The sequence below is a fragment of the Rosa rugosa genome, chromosome 3, assembly GCF_958449725.1.
Source record: "Rosa rugosa chromosome 3, drRosRugo1.1, whole genome shotgun sequence".
NCBI classification, from domain to species: domain Eukaryota; kingdom Viridiplantae; phylum Streptophyta; class Magnoliopsida; order Rosales; family Rosaceae; genus Rosa; species Rosa rugosa.
The window spans coordinates 38,514,355-38,536,669 of NC_084822.1; the positions used below are offsets into that span (position 1 = coordinate 38,514,355).

Genomic DNA, 22,315 nt, shown 5'->3' on the forward strand with positions numbered 1-22,315 from the left:
AGAATATTCAAATTTTAAGAGAGTCCTAAATAAGCATACATAAAGATTAAAGACTAAAGTGATAAAATTGCACCTAGAATGTTCAAATTTTAAGAGAGTCCTAAATAAACATCCATAAAGATTAAAGACTAAAGTGATAAAATTGCAACATCGTTTGACCCACGCCTCAATGATCTATCCGCTTCATTAGTAGCATTAGATCCTCTGGAAGCTACCATCAAGGAAGCCCTATTAATAAACAAACAATGATTTAACAATAGTGGCACTGTGGCAGAATGTATAATTGTACACGCATTAACTAATTTAACTCATTAATTCATTATATATTTATATGCATTAAGCCATTAACTAATTGTCTAATTTAACTATTTAAGTCATTATAATTTAACTCAATGATACAACAGAAACATTGAGATTATGAATTTCCAAAACAACAAGCCTACTGCCTACAAGGCCACAACAGAAACATCCAGATTATCAATTTCTAAAACAAATGCATTATCAATTTCCACTTTCCCAGCAAGGCAGCAACAAGAAGAAGATTATCACTTTCGCAACAACTTAACTCAACAAGAAGTCAAGAACATTATCAATTCCAGGCTCCAGCAACAAGAACAATAACATTATCAATTTCGGAATTTCCAGCAACAAGCCAACAACTCAACGTCTCAACAAGATGATTATCACTTATTCACTTTCCACTTCCAGCAACAACTTAACTCAACAACAAGATTATCAATTCCAGCAACAAGAACAATAATATTATCAATTTCGGAATTTCCATTTTCCAGTAACAAGCCAACAACTCAACAAGAACAAAGATTATCAATCCCCATACAAAAAGATTATCAATTTCTCAGAACTTACCGTGGAGAAGCTGGAAAATGGAGGAGCTGTGGAGCGGAGGGGCGAAGAAGCTGCCGGTTGAGATGGTGGAGGAAGAGTCGATACTGGAGCGGAGGGGCGAAGAAGATTCCGATCTGGTTTCAGAGCTCAGCCGCGCGCAGAGCCGCAGAGAAAAGAGAGAGCGACGAAGAAGCTGACGGTTCCGAACTTCCGATGATCCGATCTGGTTCCAGAGTGAGCCGCGCGCAGAGAGAAAGAGAGAGCGACAAAGAGAGAGAGAGCGACAGCACGGAGGAGAGGCTCACCAGCGACGGAGAAGAGATCGAGCACGGAGGAGACTGAGCCTATTTTTTGCGGCGTTTTGGCCTTTGGACGAACTGACCATATGAGATATCTTTAGGTCGATATCTCGCGAATTATAAAAAAAAAAAAAAAAAAAAAATAATAAAAAAAAAAACGCCCGGCTCACCGCCCAGCCCGCCTAGGCGCCCGCCTAAATCACACCCGCCCAGAAGCTCCGATTTGCCATTCCTCGAGGCGGAGAGGCGCCGCCTAGGCGGGCTGGGCGGCCGCGTTTTAGAACATTGTCTATAACATACAACTTATCTCTTTTTTGTAATTGATTTCCTAAGGTTTATTTTCTTTAATTTTTGTTTCCTTTGTTAAACAACAATTAATTTTGGGAGATTTAGAGAGATAGTTAATTGAATATAACCATCTTAACTAATATTTATAAATGTTATAACTTATAAGTTAATTCCAATATATATATTTATATTAAATATGATCAACTAAAAACAATGAGTCTTGTATTACCTATATAACCATTAAGCCACATTTTGAGATAAAAAATAAAAATAATATATTTCTTTTTGTTAAACAAATTAAGGCCCTTTTAGGCCCATTTCGGCCCTACTTGGCCCTATTCGGAAGGCCGGCCCGACCCGGCCCTTTCGGCCCTAGTGGCTCGGGCTTTTCAGGCGGGTAAGAGTTAGCATATTTAAGCCCCGACTTGACCCTACCCGGACCTAAATTTTGTTGACTTTGACTAGGCCCGGCCCGGCCCGACCCTAAGCCCTAAAATTTAGGGTAGGGCCGGCCCTAGCCTATTTGGAAGGAACCACTTTCCCTCCTTCCTTGATGGAAAGTATTTCCTTTCCTTTTGTATCCCAAATGCAAGAAAGGAACAACTTTCATTTCCTGATGCTTACTTTCCGCGAACCAAACATGGCCAAGTAGACTTCATCGGTCTTTTAAAAGATAGTAAACTATTTGTACTGAATTTTTTTATTGGAATGTGTAATATGCGCGACTTTAATGTTGTTAGGTTTTAATCATGAGTTCATGACTAGCTTGTAATGAGAAGGTTGGGTGCCAATATATATGTTTTAGCATCGGGTGCGGCTATTGCCACCCTATCATTTACTTTGTTCACCCTACTTGCTCATTACATCCTACATTTTAATTTCAATTATTAAATTTACTTACTCTTTCCAGAAATATCCTTATATGACATATCCAATTTAAAAAGAATTTTTTTTAACGAAAATCTCTCATTTAATTTATACCAATAACAAAACTAAAATATATTAAAGTTTTTATTATCATAATCTGATTTACTTTCATTTTTTTTCTTTCAGTTTCAATGTTCGTCTATTTCAATCTATATCAAAAGATTAGTAAGTTAACAACTATGAGCAATGAAGAAAAGATTGATTTTTTTTTTTCGTGTTTTAATTTTTTACTTTCAGTGTTCATAAAGAATATTGCAAAGATTTTGATGAAGTTAATACTAATGGTTTTGTGAATTGAATAACAAATTAACCATGAGGAGAGAACAAAAAGACAAAAAAAAAAAAGTAATAAATTCAAATTTGGGTGGAGAAGAAGAAGATTAATGTTATCCAATGAGAAATTAAATAGTATTTGTATTTAATTCATTGGTTATGTATTTAGTTTTCTTTACAAATTTAGATTTTAGAAAATTAGTGTACCTATTAGTCATTTTGCACTTGGGTAATATAGTCTTTTAATAATTCAAATGTTTGTAGGGTGAACTAAGAAAATGGTAGGGTGGCAATAGCCGCACCCTTTAGCATCTTGTGTTGTTATTTAACAACCTAAGAATTTTTCGCTTAATTGTCAATGCCTCATAGCCGTAATTGTTAATTTGCATTCCAAATTTTCATTTATAAAAATTAACAACTTGTTTAAGGAAAACTGAAATTGGGAGAGAATCAGAGTCGTGCTTTCATTGATAATCGGGGTCTCTTTATATAGAGGATTACAAGGCATAGAATTAGAGTTGTACAAGGAAACGTAATATTACATTGATTGGATATCTCCAATATCTCCAAGATTCTCCGATATTATCTCTAATTCTAACCCTATTACTACTAGGTCAAGTAACCTAGAGTTTGGGCCAGACACATATTCTGGATTTACTTGAACACTCCCCCTTGTGTCGCCCAAACGTGGTGCTCCTCTCGTTGCCTCATTAAAAACCTTGCCGAGTAACAAAAACCTAGTGGGACAAAAATAACCTTGATCGAAGGGGAAAAAGAGCACAACACACCCTTCACGTTTCGAGACCATACATGTAGACATCTCCCCCTAATGTCTGCATCTCCCCTTGATGACTACGGTCATGGGAGTTCGGATAACTTCCGCAAACGATGCTACTAACACGTTTCTCGAAAGTGGAATTGGGCAATGACTTAGTGAGCAAGTCTGCCACACAATCCTCAAATTGAATCTAGGAGAGTCTGTTGTTGCTGATTATGCTTGATGTTGTCGCTTTTGATGTAGCCTTGCTTCATTTCTTCAAAGTAAGCAGCATTATTCTCATAAATGCTCATAGGCTTATCTGTGGCAGACTTCAAACCACAATTGCTTCGAACATGCGTAACTATGGATCCAATCCATATACATTCACGAACCGCTTCGTGAAGAGCAATAATCTCTGCATTGTTCGAAGATATAGCGACTAGGGTCTGTTCTGTAGACCTCCAAGATATCGCAGTCTTACCCATGGTGAACACCTAACCAGTTTGGGAATGACCTTTGTGTGGGTCAGAGAGATACCCAACATCAGCAAAACCTTCCAAAACACATGTCGTTTTGGAATGGGGATAGAGGACGCAGGCTAGTGTTGGTGACATTCCTGGTGTGTGATGGGTCCGAATCCATCGTTTCTTTGTAGGGATAGAACAAGCCCATATCAATCGTACATCTCAAGAACTGAAAGATATCTTTTACACTAATCCAATGGTGTCACGTTGACGCAAAGCTATATCTAGTTAACAAGTTCATGGCAAATGAGATGTCCAGTCTTGTGCATTGAGCTAAGTACAATAATGCGCCTATTGTACTCTAGTAGGGCACCTTTGCCGCTAGCACATCTTCATCATCATCCTTTTTGGACAAAGAGGATCATTTTCAGGATCAAGACTACGAACAATCATGGGGGTGCTTGAAAGCTTGACCTTATCAAAATGCCTAAGCATCTATCAACACGATGCTCAAGTTCCAAACCGAGACATAATCGTGTTCTCCCAAAATCCTTCATCTCAAAATCGGATTTCAAGTGTTCAGTGGTTTCCCTTAATTCTTTAAGGGTTTCTAATAAAGATCATGTCCAACATGAACCGCGATAGAGTCTGAAACTTGTTATGAAAACGCGTAGACATATCCCTTCCCAATCAAGTAGTCACTTTAGTGAGCGTTTCAACCTCATTGTAAACGCTCTCCGTGGTCTAGAGCCACTTGGCTTGGGTAAATGAAGTTCATCATGAACCTTCATGTATATTCCATATATAGATCCCCATAGAGATACGTAGTGGCCATATTTGTAGGCTGCATATACAGTTATTCGGAAACTACCAAACTGACAGGGTAGTGGAGTGTAATGACATCTATTACGAGAGAATATGTCTCATCGTAGTCGATTCCAGGGTGTTTTTGTGAGAAGCCTGGCACCATAAGGCGAGATTACCATATCTTTTTCTCATCAAGCTTTCTAACGAAGACCCATTAGTCAATCAGTTTTATGTTAGGAGGTGTTGGCATCACTGACTCGAAAACCTTCCTCTTCATTAAAGAATCTAACTTAACCTGGATTGCATCTTTCCATTAGGCCAATTTTCTTTACGTTGGCATTCATTCATCAACGGAGCGTGGTTCGATATCTTCGGACTCAACAAACTCGTGCGCAATGAAATGCGCGAATACATCATTAATTATGATGGAGTTTCTATCCCACGTCTCATGTACACTAGTGTAAATTTTATAGAGCTCTATATTCTCAAGAATAGGTTTTGACGTTGAGGCGTCCCCCAACGATAACCATAATCCGGAAGATTCTCATGAGACAGATTTTGAGCGTCGATGATCCAAGGATTGGGTTGTGCCAAAGTATCTTTCGAACCCACGGGCCTTCCATGCATCCTAGCTGGGGCCATGGCCTGTAACTCCAGAGTGCCACTCTCTATGACGTTGGCGCTATGCCTACCTCCGTGTAGGGTGGCGCTACATCCTTTTGTAGGGACGTCCATCCTTGCAGGCATGTTTGCAACATATTTGTGTGATCTCGTCACTTTAATGGGGATTGAGATGAGACATAGTGGGGAGAGGCCACGACAATCCTGTCGTTCCTGCTGAACATATGTGTTCTTATCTCCCCCTAATGACGGGAAGTCTGTCTCATCAAAGTGACAATCCGCAAGACATGCGGTAAAGAGATCGCCTAGTAAGGGCATTAAGTGGCAGACGATTGTTGGGGTCTCAAATCCAACTTAGTTGCCCATTCGTCTGTAAGGACCCATCATAGTGCGCTGTGGTGGTGCAATTGGCGCATAAATGGCACACTCAAATATGCGTAAGTACGAGATACTGGTACCTAGTCAGTAGATGTAACGTAGAGGTAGATTGAGTGGTGGTGGGTCATAGCCGAATTAGCATAGCTGCATGCGATATTGCATCACCCCAAACGGATATAAGAAGATTGGTACGCATTACTAATTTCCGGACTACCATCGTAGTCGTTTCCGCAAGATCATTTGGGTGTGTACATGAGAATATGATGTCCAACATTAGTCCCATTGCAATAACCATCGAAAGTCTACGATGTAAACTCTCTGGCATTGTCAAGTCCAATTGACTGAATAGGATGATCTGGAGAGTGAGCCCGTTGTCATATGATATGTGCTAGGAGTGTAGTATAAGCAGCATTTACAAGTGGACAATGGCACAACACGTGACCAACGTGTTTGCGTGTCAATCAACATCATGAGATATTTAAACGTCCGCAAGTTGGTTGAATCGGTCCACAGAATCCCCAAGGATTCTATGTAAGAACAGAATGAGTATTGTCATATCCTTTGCATAGGACGGTCTCAGTCCTAATTTCCCTAAGGAATAGGCTTTATAAAATGAGCGAGAGGCCCTAGAAGTAACCAATGTGGATTTTGGTTGGGCATGAGTGTCCGAAATGCTATTTGAAGCAAAGTTGGTGATTGTAGCATCACCTGGGGCGCCATCACCATGATGGACGCCATCCATGGTGTCATGGATAGGGACTGTGCCAGCCCTAGGCTAGTGGTGGACGGTGACAGCGTCAGAGACAGCAGTAGCGGTCACACTTAGTCCAAGAATCAACTTTTGATTCATGCTTCGTTTCGCTCGAAAGAATGGATGTCCGTGTGAAGTCCTTAGTAGACGGATCATTATGACTAGGATGACATATCATGTCGTGACAAAGCCATACGTGTCTAAATCCAATAAAGCCTAAATCCAAGAGATATTCTCTCATAGCTTTATTGGATTTAATAGCTCGAATAGTGACATAGAGTCCACTACAGAGACACATAAACTTCTCTAAGATGTGCCTTTATTCACAATTATTAGAGGTATTGCAAATGAACTCATTTTCGTTCTCTACATGCATTTTCGCATGGAATCTGTTGCTTGAATAGCTTAATAGGGTTTGATTCTCCCTAGGAGCGTAGAGAGTTTCTGTGACGGTAATCAAGGTGCCATTGGGCAAGCGGAATTTGGGCTATTCCATATCCTTGAACTAATTCTGATGGCCCAGCCATCATAGTCACAAAGTCATATGCTCAGAATCAAAATGGAGTCATAATGAAAAAAACTCAAAATTTTATTCATAAGGCAACAGAGTACATCATTGTCTCTTAACCATTAAGAGAATCTAATCCAAATGCTAGTTAATGCAAACCAAAGGTTCTCGTTTGACTTCTTTCGGTAACTCCAAAATAAATATGACCAGGTGAGTAGAGAGATGTCGGTGGAGCAAGGCTCGCTTAAGTACCACTTATCTCAAAACCTTCCTAGACATTATACTCATTTTGGATGAGTCTATGTGAAGAAAAACTAACCCAATGACATTTACTACAAAGTATATGGAAATTTCCTATTACATCTCTTGGAAAAATAAAGACTTAAACAAAATTGGCGATCTATTGATCCCAGCCAGATTTGAAGTCTTCAACCTTTCACTCTAGATCATCTTCTTGATCTTCTTGTTCCACATAGTGAGTTTCTTTTGCTTCACAACATGCTTTATAGGCAGTGACCATTTCTTCACGAGCTCTTCAAATATGTGTCCAATGACCGAATACTCCACATCGAGAACATACATCTCCTTGCTCAGACTCCATTGATTGAGGCGCTTTGAAAGCGTCATAAGGATGGCTCTTAGTGTTGGTTGGTGGCGGCGCCACCAACATGGCCAGAGGCGTTGCCTCCCTCTTTCTTTCCACGTTGACCTCTTCGGTTCTGTGTTCGCCTATTTTGGCGGTTACCTTACTTAGTAGAGCAATTATATGGACCAGAACATCCAGAAGTATCCCCAGGATTAGGGTTTCGCTCTTGTCGCCCTCTCTCAGGGGCGCGATTATAATCGGACTCTGGAATATGCTCTGTTTCCACGGATCTCGAATTATAGTTCTTCACAAGGATGTTGTCATGCTTTTCAGCGACATTCATAGCTCCAATGAGCTCATGAAACCTTGTGATCCGTCCTGCAGTAACATCGATTCGATAGTTCTTAGCAACCATCAATGCAGAGACGGGGAAGGTAGAGAGAGTCCTCTCAATCAACATCGCTTCCGTGATATCTTTTCCACAGAATTCCATTAATGATTTAATGCGAAGTGCTTCTGAGTTGTAGTCAATAACTGACTTGAAATCACATAAGCGGAGATTATGCCATCTCACTTCTAGGTCAGGAAGCAGGGAGTCACAGACGTTGCCAAAGCGTTTCAGATACTCGTACTGGAGCGAATCATCCATATGACGAGTCATTAGGATGATGGCTTTCACCTTATTTGCCTCCAAGACTGCTCTATTTGCTCCCAAAGCTTGAGCTTGCTCAACAGTTAGTACGTCCTAGCTAGGCTCAAGAATCGTATCCAGGATTCCTTGGGCCTTGAGATGCTGGCGGACATCACGAACCCACTTGTGATATCCATAGCTAGTTGTTCCCAATGGAGCAAAGTCCAGTTTGTTCAGGTTACTCATCTTGAAAGAGAACAAGAAAAATGGTTAGTTTAGGAGCAAAGAGGCTACCATGAAACAAAAGAAATTTCTGAGCGTAATCGCTCCCAAGAAATTAGGAATTTCTGAGCATAGTTGCTCCCAAGAAATTTGATTCCATAAGGTATTGGATTAGATCGAAACAATGATGTGTGTGGTCAATCGTATATTCTCAACAAACTCTAAGTTTGGAGGTCTCAACAAGCTCCAAGCTTGGAGATGGCACGAACTCCCACAGTTCAGCTTAGGTCTCCCCATGAAAGAAGAAAGGGGGTAAGAAGAAGGGAGGTTGCAAGTCCCCGAAGAAAAGAAAAGAATTGAAATCTTAAAGAAAAGTACACAAAAGTGGGAACTTTAATGAAAAATTACCTTGAAAAGAACAAACGGGGATCGCCGGAACTTTTGGCTTGAAGTTGGCCGGAAAAATGTGCTTTTGGGAGGTGGTTGGCCAGTGGTGCTTGGAACTAGCCGGAACTGCCCTAAATAGCTTCTGTCCGGTTTTTCTGCTTGCGGTTCAGTGACTTAGGTGACCGGTTCAATAACTTCTAGACCGGTTCTTGTAATGATTTGATAGGTTCTGGAATCCTTAGGTCGAGACGCTACTGCTGACAAAGTTTGGTGGAAAGAGGAGGTCAAGAAGGTGGCGAACTGGTGGAGGATTGATTTATGCTTCTTGGGGCCGGTTCTTGGGATTCTGCCGCCGGTTCCGGACTCTTGGGGTCAAGGTCTTTGAGGTGTGGACGGAGGCAGAAAGGGTTTCAAGGTTTTGTATTCGGATTTAGGTTTTGGCCTTTTGTTTCAGGGTTTGGCTATTTGTTTAAGGGTTAGGGCTTCGTGCTAATAACATGTTTTAGGAAAGGAAGCGGATCCTCTCCTGACCTCTTTTCTTTCCTGAGCTTCCTGAGCTTTTAAGCAGATGATGACACGTGGCTATTTCAAATCTAATGGTCTACAATGCCTCAATCTTATTTCCCTTCCCTTTTCCTTCACAACCAGTCAGTCAGCCACGTTCTTTCTTCCCTTTCTTTGTATTCTGTTGTGCTCTTTTCTCTCTCTCTCTCTCTCCTCTTTTGTTGTTCTTTTTCTTCTTCTTCACTCTCACAACCCAAAATTGCATAGAACAAATCTATTTGTAACTTCGAATTGCAAATGTTTAGTATGACTTGACTCTGGTTAGATCGGAAGAGAATTTGAAGTGATGTGTGTCTATAGAGTCATTGAGTTATCTGGGTATTGGTTTGATCTGGTAATGGGTGTTGTGTTAGTTTGTTAAATAAATCCAGGATAATGAAGAACAACTATAATCGATTTTAACGACTAAAAGAAGAGGGTTGGGGAGAGAAAGAAGAAAAACCAAGAAATCAAAGATTACGACATCAAATTAAGACGAAAATCTTGTAGCAGATCCAACACAACCCGGATATGAACAACAAGATAATTTAATTAAAGAAAAGAAAAAAAAAACAAAACGTGAATAGAGATAGATTTAAGTCTAAATGAGAGCTTCCATCAGTCAAAAATCATTGTTTTCTGTTCAAAGATTTCATTTGAGTGCACGAACAACTCTCCACAAATCTGGATGAAAGCCCAAAAGCTCCAGTTGCTAACTGAGGAAATGAGGTAAAGACAGAATCAAGCTTTGAATTGATCATTTTTAATCATGAAAAATAAACCCCAAAAGCAAAGAGACAGCCACTGGACTAGTGAGCTTCTCTGATTTGCAAACAAACTCAACCCTCGTTCATTTGCTGCAGAAATTCGCGGGCTTATTTCATCTTCCTCTGTTTCATTAACGAAATCAAGTGGACGTTTTCGACTTGCCCAATCTGTAATTGTTGGGTATTCAACAATGGCAGAGGATTTTAAAGAGACCCATGATGGAATTTGAGCAAAGTTTCCAGATTTTATAAGTGGAGCTTTGTCAAGATTGCAGCTTTATCTTTAGCGCCGCTATTTTTCTTCTATAAACAACTTGCTCCCTTTAGAAGTAGGTTGTTCTAGATTTCAGGATTTAGGATTTCATGTAAAATCTGATAAGAGAAGGGAGAGTGGCAAGGGAATTGATGAGGCGGAACGCAGAAGAAGAGTTAAGGAAACCTTGGGAATGCGAATTCAAGCAATTTGAGCCATTAGATCTAGATCTTTACACGTGGTGTATTGTGGTTAAAAGCTCAGGAAGCTCAGGAAAGAAAAGAGGTTAAGAGAGGATCCGCGTCCTTTAGGAAAAAAGATGCAGAGGGAATAGTAGAGAGAATTGGGAGAGAATCAGTTGTGTCTTTCATTGATAATAAGAGCCTCTTTATATAGAGGATTACAAGCATAGAATCTGAGTATTACAAGGAAACTGAATCGTACAATGATTATGATATCTCCGAGAATATATGTAAGACTAACCCTAGTACAACTCAGATAAGTAATCAGAGTTTGGGTTAGACACACAAACTAGGTGTCCTTAAACATATTAAACTTTTTATTATGATACTTCATAAAACTTTAAAAAAAATATTAAAACAAAATAAGAATATCACCCAATGTTGAATTATTTAACCAAAATACTTCTTAGAACACTACACTAAGGTAAGCAAAATATTGTATTCATCAACACATAATATTAAATAATTATGAATACAGATTAGATCGTTAACGGATCGGATCAACCTAAATCTGTATTTGATTCGTTAAATAAACGGATTAACATATCCGGACCATTATCATATCAACGGATCAAATTTTCAATCCAAACCCGTCCAATAACTACAAATATAGACCTGATCCGGATCTTAATCTGATCCATTGACAAGTCTAACTAGGAGAAACTATTTTGTTTTAGGCTTTGTTTTGTTTGCTGAATGGAGATCAACTCCTTTGTTTTTCTTATGGGCATAGGAAACTAAAATTTCCATGAATTATATTTTTAGTGTTTGCTAATCCCTTGGGCATGAGAGATAATTTGTCACAATTTTTTTTCTCATCCAATAGGATACTTGTTCCCATCTTTGTGCATACTAAATATAGAAAATGATTGAATTTTTCTCTGTCAAAGCTCTAATTTCGTGATCTTGAGGGTGTACATACTTTGTGGGATTAAATCAACTCTTTTTACAAGAATTGCTTGATACTGCCTTGTCAATTATTTTTTGGTCAAATTACCTTTTTTTTATTTTAATACATAAAAAGATCACAGAACAAAACCACGATAGCAACCCCCTCCCAGCTTATCTAAAATGGAACGTTGAGAAGACAAAGAGGGAGAGACAAACCAAATTGAGATGTCTCTACCAACATGACCAACATTAGCTAGTTTATCTACAATAAAGTTTACATATCTAAAGATATTTCTAAAGCGAATAAACTCAGATTGATGAGACAAAAGTGTAATGTCTTCCACCAAAATCTTTATGCTCTAAGGCACAGAACAACTACCTGTGACACTATCAATGAGGATTTTAGAATGCTCCTCAATTTAAATTATATGATGGCCATCAAATGTAGCAGCTTTTAGAGATGGTATCCAATTGAGCTGTACCTTCAACAATTAGAACCTCGTAATAGCCTAATCGTTTAGAAGTAGCAAACAAAGGATTACCATTTGCATTTCTTATAACAAAGATGGAAGTAGCTATAGAATTATTTTTCATAGAACCATCAAAGTTGAGTTTAATACAAGACTAATCAGGAGGATTCCACTTAATGTGAAAAGATTATAGAACTTTTTCTTAGAAAAAGAAGGATTGGCTTGACAGAAACTTATTCCTAGAAAAGCAGCTCCATAAATGATTTGAGAAAGGAAAGGTTCGGTCGAATAACCTTATTATTGCTAGAATGTATATCCATGTTTTTGAGATCTCCAAACTCATCATGTCCAATAAATTGATATGTTCAACCATCCATTCAAAATATAGACAGAATTTTTTTTTTTTTTTTTGAGAATGACAGAAAGAGTGCTTCTATTCATACCTCTATTATTTGTATTTTGACCTTCTACAATATTTTTACCACTATACTTCTAATTTTTCCCTTATTGGTTTCTCTCTACACCTCCCTTTCTACCTCTACTACGAGCTAGCTGCTCCGTCAACGTCTCCATCCGAAGAGATTTTTCAAATGAATAGAGATCATTATCCACGCCTTCATCCCAAGGAGAAAGGGTTCAGAAACTAACTAATCCCTCGGGTTTTTGTATGCTATCGGGGTTTTCTTGGGTTGAAGTAAAACTTGTGCGATCATCATCGTCCTTCAAACTTGTTCCATGCTCCCATGGTATGTGTGCGGCCAAGGGCTTGCCCACATGCATTCTTATAAAAACTGCCCAACCCCATCATCACCTTGCAGATACAATTACAACATCTATTTGTCTATTTATTTCAATCATTTTGGACAATTTATATATCTATTGCCAATATTGTATTAAACATGTATGAGATCAGTTATGAGTTTGCTCGTTCAGTTGTTCCTCCAATTGGGTGTTAGGTATTATCAATATTTATGAATTCAAAACATAGAATTCTGGTAATAGAAAAATCCTTATAAATTGTACTTCATTTGTATGAGAAAGAGAAGAAGCATGGAGAAAGACGCCTACCAACTGAAAAAAAAACTTTTTTTTTTTTTTCCAGCTTTCTACCAACTGATAGAAAGGCCAGGCGCGACCTATTTTCCCACGCAAATTGCCTCACATTCTTGGTAATCATGTTTTTTCTCTGTTTTATCTTCTAATTAATGTTGCTGAAGATATCTATGCACACTTGTTTTGGAATCCTTAAAATCACGAGTTGATTTTAGACTTGGGTTTTCTACTCCCTCTTTATTAGATGTGCTGCTCAAACTATGTAGAGTTTCTTTTGATGAATCTCTATCAATGGCCGGCGCTAGTGTTTCGTGACAGGAACTTTTTCCATTGATATATAGTAATTAAACAAAATGGTGTTTTTTGAATATATGTATTGGATTGATTGAATACAATTGTACAAGTGGATGATATATACACCTATCAGTGTTCTATTCTAGGAAAAGCTATAAATACAAATAACTAGGATACTACAATCAATCCTTGATTGATTCGATGAGATGCTCGATCCATCATATCTGCTGTCTTTTGAATGTAGACTAATGACATATTTCTTTCCTTTAATACTCCCCCTCAAGTTGGAGTGTGGATGTCAATGACACCCAACTTGCTGAGGTGTGCGTGGAAGGTTGGGGCACGCAGAGGTTTTGTGAGCAAGTCTGCAATTTGATCTCCAGTTTGCACATAAGCAGTCTTGACTTGATTCTTTCGCGAACCGTATGACAATCTAACTCAATTTGCTTTGTTCACTCATGATACGTACACTGGATTTGCTGCGATGTGTAGAGCTGCCTGATTATCACAGAATAATTTTGCTGCTTCAGGATGTTCCACATGTAAGTCTTTCAATAGGTACCTGAACCAGCTGAGTTCACAAGCAGTTGCAGCCATAGAACGATACTCTGCTTCTGCTGATGATCTTGATACTGTGGCTTGCTTTTTACTTTTCCATGACACAAGTGACTTGCCAAGGAAAATACAATACCCCGTCACTGACCGTCGTGTAATCGGACACCTTGCCCAGTCTGCATCGCAATATGTGGTCAAATGAAGAGGACTGTGTGCAGGAAACAATAATCCTTGGCCCAAGACTCCCTTGAGATACTGTAGAAGCCGATGGGCTGCTTTAAGGTGATGTAACTTAGGCTCCTGCATAAATTGACTGAGTGTGTTCACCGCATAAGTAATCTCCGGCATAGTGATTGTAAGATAAATTAACTTCCCAATCAATCTCCGGTATCGAGTAGGATCCTTGAGGGCATCACTCCCTTTTTCGGTTAGCACCAAATCAGGCTCCATAGGTATCTTTGCAGGTTTCACCCCAAGTAATCCAGCCTCCTCCAATATATCCAACGTATACTTACGTTGACAAACTGAAATTCCAGCTGTGGATCGTGCAACTTCTATGCCAAGAAAGTATTTGAGTGGTCCAAGATCTTTAATCTTGAAACAACTGTTGAGAAACTTCTTGAGATCACTAATGGCCTTCTCATTGTTCCCTGTAATAACCATATCGTCAACATAAAGTAATATCACAGTAATGGAATTCTCATGGACTTGTGTAAATAGTGAATAATCGGCATGAGACTGCTGGAAACCAATTTCTTGAATGGCAGAAGAGAACCGTTGGAACCAGCTGCGGGATGCTTGTTTAAGACCATAAAGGGATTTGTGAAGTCGACAAACCACATTCTCCCCCTGTCGACGATAACCGGGAGGAGGCAACATGTAGACCTCCTTAATAAGCTCACCATGTAGGAAGGCATTTTGCACATCCATCTGGTGCAAAGGCCAATTTCTCACTGCAACAACAGCTAACAGACACCGAACGATAATCAATTTGGCAACAGGGGCAAAGGTATCTTTGTAATCAATGCCTTCTCGTTGAGTAAATCCCTTTACGACCAGCCGGGCCTTGTAACGCTCGATGGTGCCGTCGGAATGATATTTGATCTTGAAGACCCATTTGCAGCCAATGGGACGGTGACCATAAGGTAGAGGAACCATGGACCATGTATGATTATCTTCAAGTGCCCGAATCTCAGAATTCATCGCCTCAACCCATTGAGGATCAAGACGAGCCTGCTCATAGTTAGCTGGTTCAACCAATTGAGAAACATTGTGCACAAAAGATCGATAAGCAGGAGATAACCCAGAATAGGATACATACCGTTGAAGTGGGTAACCCCACGAAATCATGTGATGCCTTAATATTATTGTGAGTGGGTGAAAGATGAGATACATGATCTGTTGCTCCACTATCCACAATCCAATATAAAGTTGAATGATAGTCATTTTGTATATCAGTGGAATTGGGTGTGAATATACCTGTCGCATTTGCAAATGGTTGATCATTACCATTTTTATTGTGAAGCAAAGCCAGGATCTGCTTGTATTCTTCAGCGGTGAAAGTTGGGCTTTCATTAGCAGGTTCTGTCTTTGTCTCCACATTGTGGGTAGCAGGCCTCTTGTTTCTAGGCTTCACATTCTTCCCATGCCATTTGTGGCCCACTGGAAACCCTTTAAGGTAGTAGCATCAATCCACTAAATGATTCTCCTCTTCACAATACATACACTTCAACGGTTTGCGAAAGAAAGGAGTCTTTGATGTGCCTGATGTGCGTGCAGCTTGCATAGCATGAGAGATTGATGGGTGTTCATGACGGGTTGCTGCTTCCATCTGCCCCTCATGTTGGAGGATGAGGCCATGGACCTTCTTTGTATCTGGGAAAGGGTTCATCATCAGGATTGAGCCACGAATATTAGAGTAAGATTTTTTTAGCCCCATTAAAAACTGCATAACCCTTTCTTTTTCTTCTCGATTGGCCAGCGTTTTAGCACCATCACAATTACACATAATGGGTTCCTGATAGGAGGCTAGCTCATCCCAAAGAGCCTTGAGTTTGGTGTAGTGTACAGAAACCGATTGAGAGCCTTGGCGGCATTTAGCGATCTCTTGTCAAATCTCATAGATCCTGGAATCATTCCCTTGTGAAAACCTGTCCTCAAGATCACTCCATACTGCAGTTACTGTATCTGAAAAAATCACGCTGCGGGCGATGTCGGGCTGGATTGAATGAAGAATCCAGGACAACACCATGTCATTGCAACGTTTCCACATGGGAAATTTGGGGTCGGTACCTGGAGGCGGCTGTATTGTTCCATCGATCAATCCTAGCTTGTTCTTAGCACTGAGGCTGAGACGCATTGAGTAGCTCCACTATCCGTAATTGTGTCCATCAAGTAGTGTGTTAACCAGGATGAGTCCTGGTGTATCAAAATGGTGTAAGACCAAAGGGTCAGGTAGTCTTGTCTCAATCTCCTCCATGGGTTTGGATGAAGAATCATTTTTGGCTTTTGGAATTTCTGTGTTTTCGATAATTTCGACCATGGTGTTGATGTGGTGGTGTTTTGGTGTTTGATTGTAGCGGAAGGTTGTGGGTTAGAGACACCAGAATCGGTGCTTTGATACCATAAACAAAATGGTGTTTTGAATATATGTATTAGATTGATTGAATACAATTGTACAAGTGGATGATATATACACCTATCAGTGTTCTATTCTAGGAAAAGCTATAAATACAAATAACTAGGATACTACAATCAATCCTTGATTGATTTGATGAGATGCTCGATCCATCATATCGATCTGCTGTCTCTTGAATGCAGACTAATGACATATTTCTTTCCTTTAATAGTAATTGGCCTATACTCGATATGGATTAGTTGGACTGTGAAACAAAATTTGTGCACTAATAGTTAAGCTTTACAGTGAGTGAGAGTGTGAGACTATATTGCTATACTATGCTGAAGGATCGATCGATGTTGTTACTATATTCATTGACTAAATCAGTGACTATGCTTAATTTGTACACCATATTGTTTCTTAACTTAGGCTAATGATGACATTGTTTTTATCAGTTACTGATGTGGCTGGAGAGGTTGTAGAAGTTGGAGAAGGAGTCAAGAACTTCAAAGTGGGTGACAAAGTTGTGGCGATGCTCAGCTATGGTGTAAGTGCTTTGATCCCTAGTTTAATTAGTTCAGTTCTCCATTTTCTTGCATGAGAAGTTACTCAAGTTTCAATATATTGAAATTCATGTGTTAGTTATATGTTTATAGAATGGAGGTGGACTCGGTGAGTTTGCTGCAGCTAATGCCGAAATGGTAGTTGCTAGGCCTTCCGAAGTTTCAGCGGCAGAAGGTGCAGGCTTACCCGTTGCTGCTCTCTCTGCTCACTGGGCTCTCACCAAAGATGCAGAGATTAAGCTTGATGGAACAGGCAAGCAGAAGAACATACTCATTACCGGTGCCTCTGGTAACGTCGGTCTCTATGCAATCCAACTAGCAAAGCTCGAAAACGCTCATGTCATCGCCACTTGTGGAGCTCGTAACATTGAACTAGTCAGGAGCTTAGGGGTAAATGAGGTTCTTGACTACAAGACCCCTGAAGGGGAAGCTGTCAAGAGCCCATCTGGTCGGAAATATGATTTCGTGATCCATTCTGCATCACAAGCCATTCCTTGGTCAGTTTTTGAGCCGAATTTGAGCACAAATGGCAAAGTTATAGACCTTACTCTTGGCCCGAGCTCATTGTTTACTTTTGTTCTTAAGAAACTCACCTTCTCCAAGAAGACACTGGTGCCATTGATCATAAGTCTTAAGGGTGAGAACCTGGATTGTCTTGTTAAGTTGGTGAAGGAAGGAAAGCTCAAGACAGTGATCGACTCAAGTTTTCCTTTAAGCAAGGCTGAAGATGCTTGGGCTAAGAGACTTGATGGCAATAATACTGGGAAGATCATTGTGGAGCATTAAGTACACCTGAACTTTTTCTTAGAAGATTGTGAACTTCATATTATTATTTTTTGTTGTAATATGCAAATAAGTAAGGTATCAATAAACTTAAAATAAATGTGACATTTTTTACTGGCCCAAGCATCTTTAGCCCAGGTCCCAATTGGAATTCTCATGCTTTTCTGTTAGTTTTTGTCTTTATACCTTTCTTCTATAATGTTGGAACCCTATCAACTACGGTTCTGTACTCAGAGCCGCAGAGGCGGTGATTAGCTGACGAGGGAGAAGTGATCTGTGTTTTCAGGTAACTCTCTTCGATCCTTAATTGTTCCGTTATTATCATTCCAAAATACAATGATTTGTTACCCTAAACCATTAAAATTGAAACCAGAGCTCCAAAGAGGAAAAGGGCTCAAGTAAAAAAAATGTGGGAAGAATAAGTGATTATGAAATTTTCATACTAAAAGACTAAAACCTTTTTCTCAAATCTTCATGTCAGATCTTTCACACCATGGGAAACAGAGCTTCAAATTTTCTCACCCCAAGAGATGAATTGGGGAAGGTCGAATTTGAATGACATCATTAGTCTTGTGGTGAGTCATAGGGTTGAAGAACTTTTACTCCACGTTTGGTCGAAAATAAATGTTTGGTTGAGTGATGGCTTCAATTTGCCTCACTGTATATTTGAGTGTGACTCAATGAGGAGTCTTACATTGACAGCACTTCATGAACATGGAAGACATCCAGAAACACATTTTGGGGTCTCAACTGTTTGGGTGATGGGGGGTCTCCGTGAATTCACACGTACATTGATGTAAGACGAGAATGAGCCTGGTTGTAATAACCCGCCCGAAACTTAGTATCACTGTAGAGCACTCTAAGATACCTTAAACTTAGAAGTAATCCAAGTATCTTCTAAGCACTTTTTTTAGAAACCAATGATACCACATGCTATACTTACAAGTTATATAGGTAAATTTTTAGAGTTCTAGTAAACTTTCTAAAATACGTTAGTTCGTATTACTTGTGTACACTCGATATTTGTTTTCAAACCCAAGACTATTATCTATGTTATTTTTGTGATGCATGTTATTTTAGTACTAATTATTGCTATTTTTTTTTACCTTAAGAAAGCACTAAAGTTCTTTACTTATTAATTGGGTAAATGTGCATATGGATATGTGTGTACATACATACATACATATATATATATATATATATATATATATATATATATATATATATATATATATATAGCAAGCTGATTTATGCTTTCTTTCTTTTATTATCTTTTTAATTTTATTTTTCTCATTTATCCTAATTAGACACTCACCTTAGTGGATTAGCCATTCACCTTACAATAATTAGTCACTTACTTATTTTATGCTTAATTCTAGCCTATTTAAGCATATGATCTGATCATACTTCCTACAAGCTTGAAGATCAAATGCAAAATTGATCTAAAACTCCCTTAGTTGAAGAGAAAACCCAACTAGAAGTTCTTCACACAAATCCTTCATCCTATTTCTCTTAAGAAGTTTCCTTTTTGTGAAAGAAGTCCAAAGTTTGATCACAAGACCTTCTGATTTCCTTAAGTAAGTACATGAATACCTTCCTATATTCTTTTGTCTTTAAGATTTATCAAATTGCATAATCAATGATAAAATGGAAAAGGATCTGCTTTGCTGCAAACTCGTATTTTCGTATATAACAAATTCTGTTTTGTCAAAACTAATTACAGTATTAAATTCCTCATCAAAAGTTCTTTAATTTAGGCTTTTGAATCACTCAAAAAGGTTAAGAAATGAAGAAGTTATGGCTAATCAAAGTTTTCAACTTTTAAACTCGCTGGAAATCTCATACAGCCATCACAACTTCAAAAATTCATATCTCCCTCATTTCTTATCCGTTTTCTACAAACTTTATATCAATTTGAAGCTTAGGACCTCTACTTGTGATCTGGAAAGTTTGAGAATTAATGGTAAAATACACCGTACGTAAAGACTTAAACATCAAAGGTCAGTATCAAAAATATCGGTTTCTGTACTGTTATGGTTCTTCACCCTTTCTGGACTATATCCCTCTGATCTGGACTACATGACTTATTCCATTGAATTCCTTGTGAAAAATCCTTTGAAATGGTGTACTCATTTGACTAATTCGGACTTGTGATGGACAATATAACACATTTTGAAGTTTGATGACTCTAATCGGAGAATCATGAACATGGTTGATGAACTTCAATGGATTTGGACATAAGAACTGAAATACTAACTATAATATAATTTTGTTAAATTGTGTATACTTATTTAATGCTTGCACTTTATTATTTTACTTTATTTCAGTTATTTACAAGCTTATTAATTGTGTATAGTTACTCATTTAATGTTTGTGCTTTATTATTTTACTTGATTTCAATTATGTATAAGCTTATTTATTTTATTATATATGTTGCTTGCAAGTGAATTTACTTATTTGTGTTATACAATTATGTTACATATGTTTTCATATGAGATTATTGCTAAATATATGTATCTATATGTGTGCGTACATATACATATATATTACGATATATAATTCATAAAGATTGTATTTTGTGAATTTGATTATGTTTGAGAAGTACAATTGTGAAGCCGGGTGATTAGTACTACCCCGTGCTTAAGTGAATTACTGGTAAACGTGTTTTGGTGTTATGTGGAAGTTAGCTTTGGGCCCTAGTCCCTACAGATAGTGCACTATTATACTCTTAGGAAGGGTGCTTACTTTGAGTATACATGCCTTGGTTGTGTCCTTGGTATGCTGCGGCTTACCCGTACTTTGGGAATAGTACGTCGGTCCCTAGTACGTGGATTTATGATTTGATACCAGTCAACCTGGTTTTCCCGTGTTTTGGGTATAGTACGTCGGACCCTAACACGTGGATTTGTGTTTTGTTACCAGTTAATCCGAAAATTCACTAAGAAGAGAAGTGTACTTATATTATTTTGATCAAATATCTGTCTGCGATATATTTTATCAATATGTTATGATGCTAAGTGAAAAGAGAATCAAGCATGTATTGCTTAAAGTTTATTTCACATATTAATGCTGCAATATTTGTTGGTTCAATAAGGAGATGTGATTAAGTGATTTATTACCAGTCTTATAAACCATTCACACGAATGAATATATTTGTATATATGTGTGTGTGTATTGTGTGTATACATATACATATTTAAGAATTCGTATTAACTTATAAATGGTTCTTGGTACATTTTAACTTGGTTGTCCAAGTTTGATTTCTTATAAGACACATTAATATAAGAATGTAAGTTGTGTACTTACTGGGCTTGTGTTGCTCATGATGCTACACCTTCTTGTTTTCAGGTAACGAGTAGACGCTTGGGGAAAGTGGGGTGATTCTCTAAATAAATGAATGTTTTATTTTCTACTACTATTTCAAGAGAAATAATGTAATATATTTTTGTTCAACTTCAGTATTGTAAAAATAATAATTTCAATTCCTAATAAAAGCACTATTCAGACTTATTTACAAATTCTCTTACTTTAATTTATTCTTTGAGGAAGTTTTGTTTGAAACAACCCACATCACGAATTCGGGTACCATATTTCAATATAATATTGGTCTCGGGTTTGGGTTTGGGGTGTGACAGATTGGTATCAGAGCTTTCGTTCTCTTAAGTTTTGCCAACAAAAAAAAAATTTAACTTTATTTTTGGAAAACTTAACAAGAACGGGGAGGGTTATATTTATGTGTATCGTTCAGCACGTAAAGTTGTGTATAAATTCTTATTTATATATAGTTTGTTGCATCTTGAAGTTTTGTGTTTGAATCATATTAATATCATTAATGTTTTCGTTTGAATTTTGTTACTTATGTATCTATTTATCAATGATCACTTAACAGTATGGATTATCGATACGTAGAAGCTTTGCGAAGTGATGTCCAATATGGGAATGAGTATTTGGAACTACATGCCAAGGCTAGGCAACTAGCATATAACATGTGTATTGACATCTCCCAAAACAACCCTGGCATCAACCTTGATGATAAGTACTACATGGCAACTTTGTATGTTAATGAAGGAATTAATCTATACATGGAAGCTAGATGGATTTTAAGTAATCCCGAAAACATGAGGATTCTGCATGATGAGGCCATTGCAAATGGGATGCTTAGGACGAAAGATTGGGGGCCACCCAATTACCAACAAGTAACTCAATCTGAAGAGTCAGTAAAATCTCCTAGTGTTGAACCTGTCAATGATGTTGCTGCACCAACATCTTCTCATGTTCATACACATATTAGATCAAAGCCATACATAAGTGTGCGCCCCCATGTGTCTATTCCTTTTGGTTTTATGCCTACTCCTGGTTTAAATGACGGAATGGAGGAAACAAATATCTCTAGTCCTAATGTGGTCCTGGAGAAGGGTAGTTCTTAAAATAAGGAGAGACCCTAGAAATTTGTTGTTTGGATTTTCCTTCCATGTTGTTTATTTCAATAATACTTGTAAGTCAAGTTGATGTTAGAAAATAGCTCTTAGAAGCCTT

General features: G+C 38.2%; 1 protein-coding gene across 1 annotated transcript; it reads left to right on the forward strand.

The window, feature by feature from the left end:
• Window positions 1–8,825: 8,825 nt before the first annotated feature.
• Window positions 8,826–17,782, forward strand: LOC133737700 (chloroplast envelope quinone oxidoreductase homolog). The gene is made up of 5 exons (XM_062165204.1): window positions 8,826–8,897; window positions 8,991–9,134; window positions 13,035–13,083; window positions 16,889–16,980; window positions 17,090–17,782. The coding sequence occupies exons 1-5, from the start codon at window positions 8,826–8,828 to the stop codon at window positions 17,780–17,782; spliced, it is 1,050 nt and encodes a 349-aa protein (XP_062021188.1).
• Window positions 17,783–22,315: the final 4,533 nt, after the last annotated feature.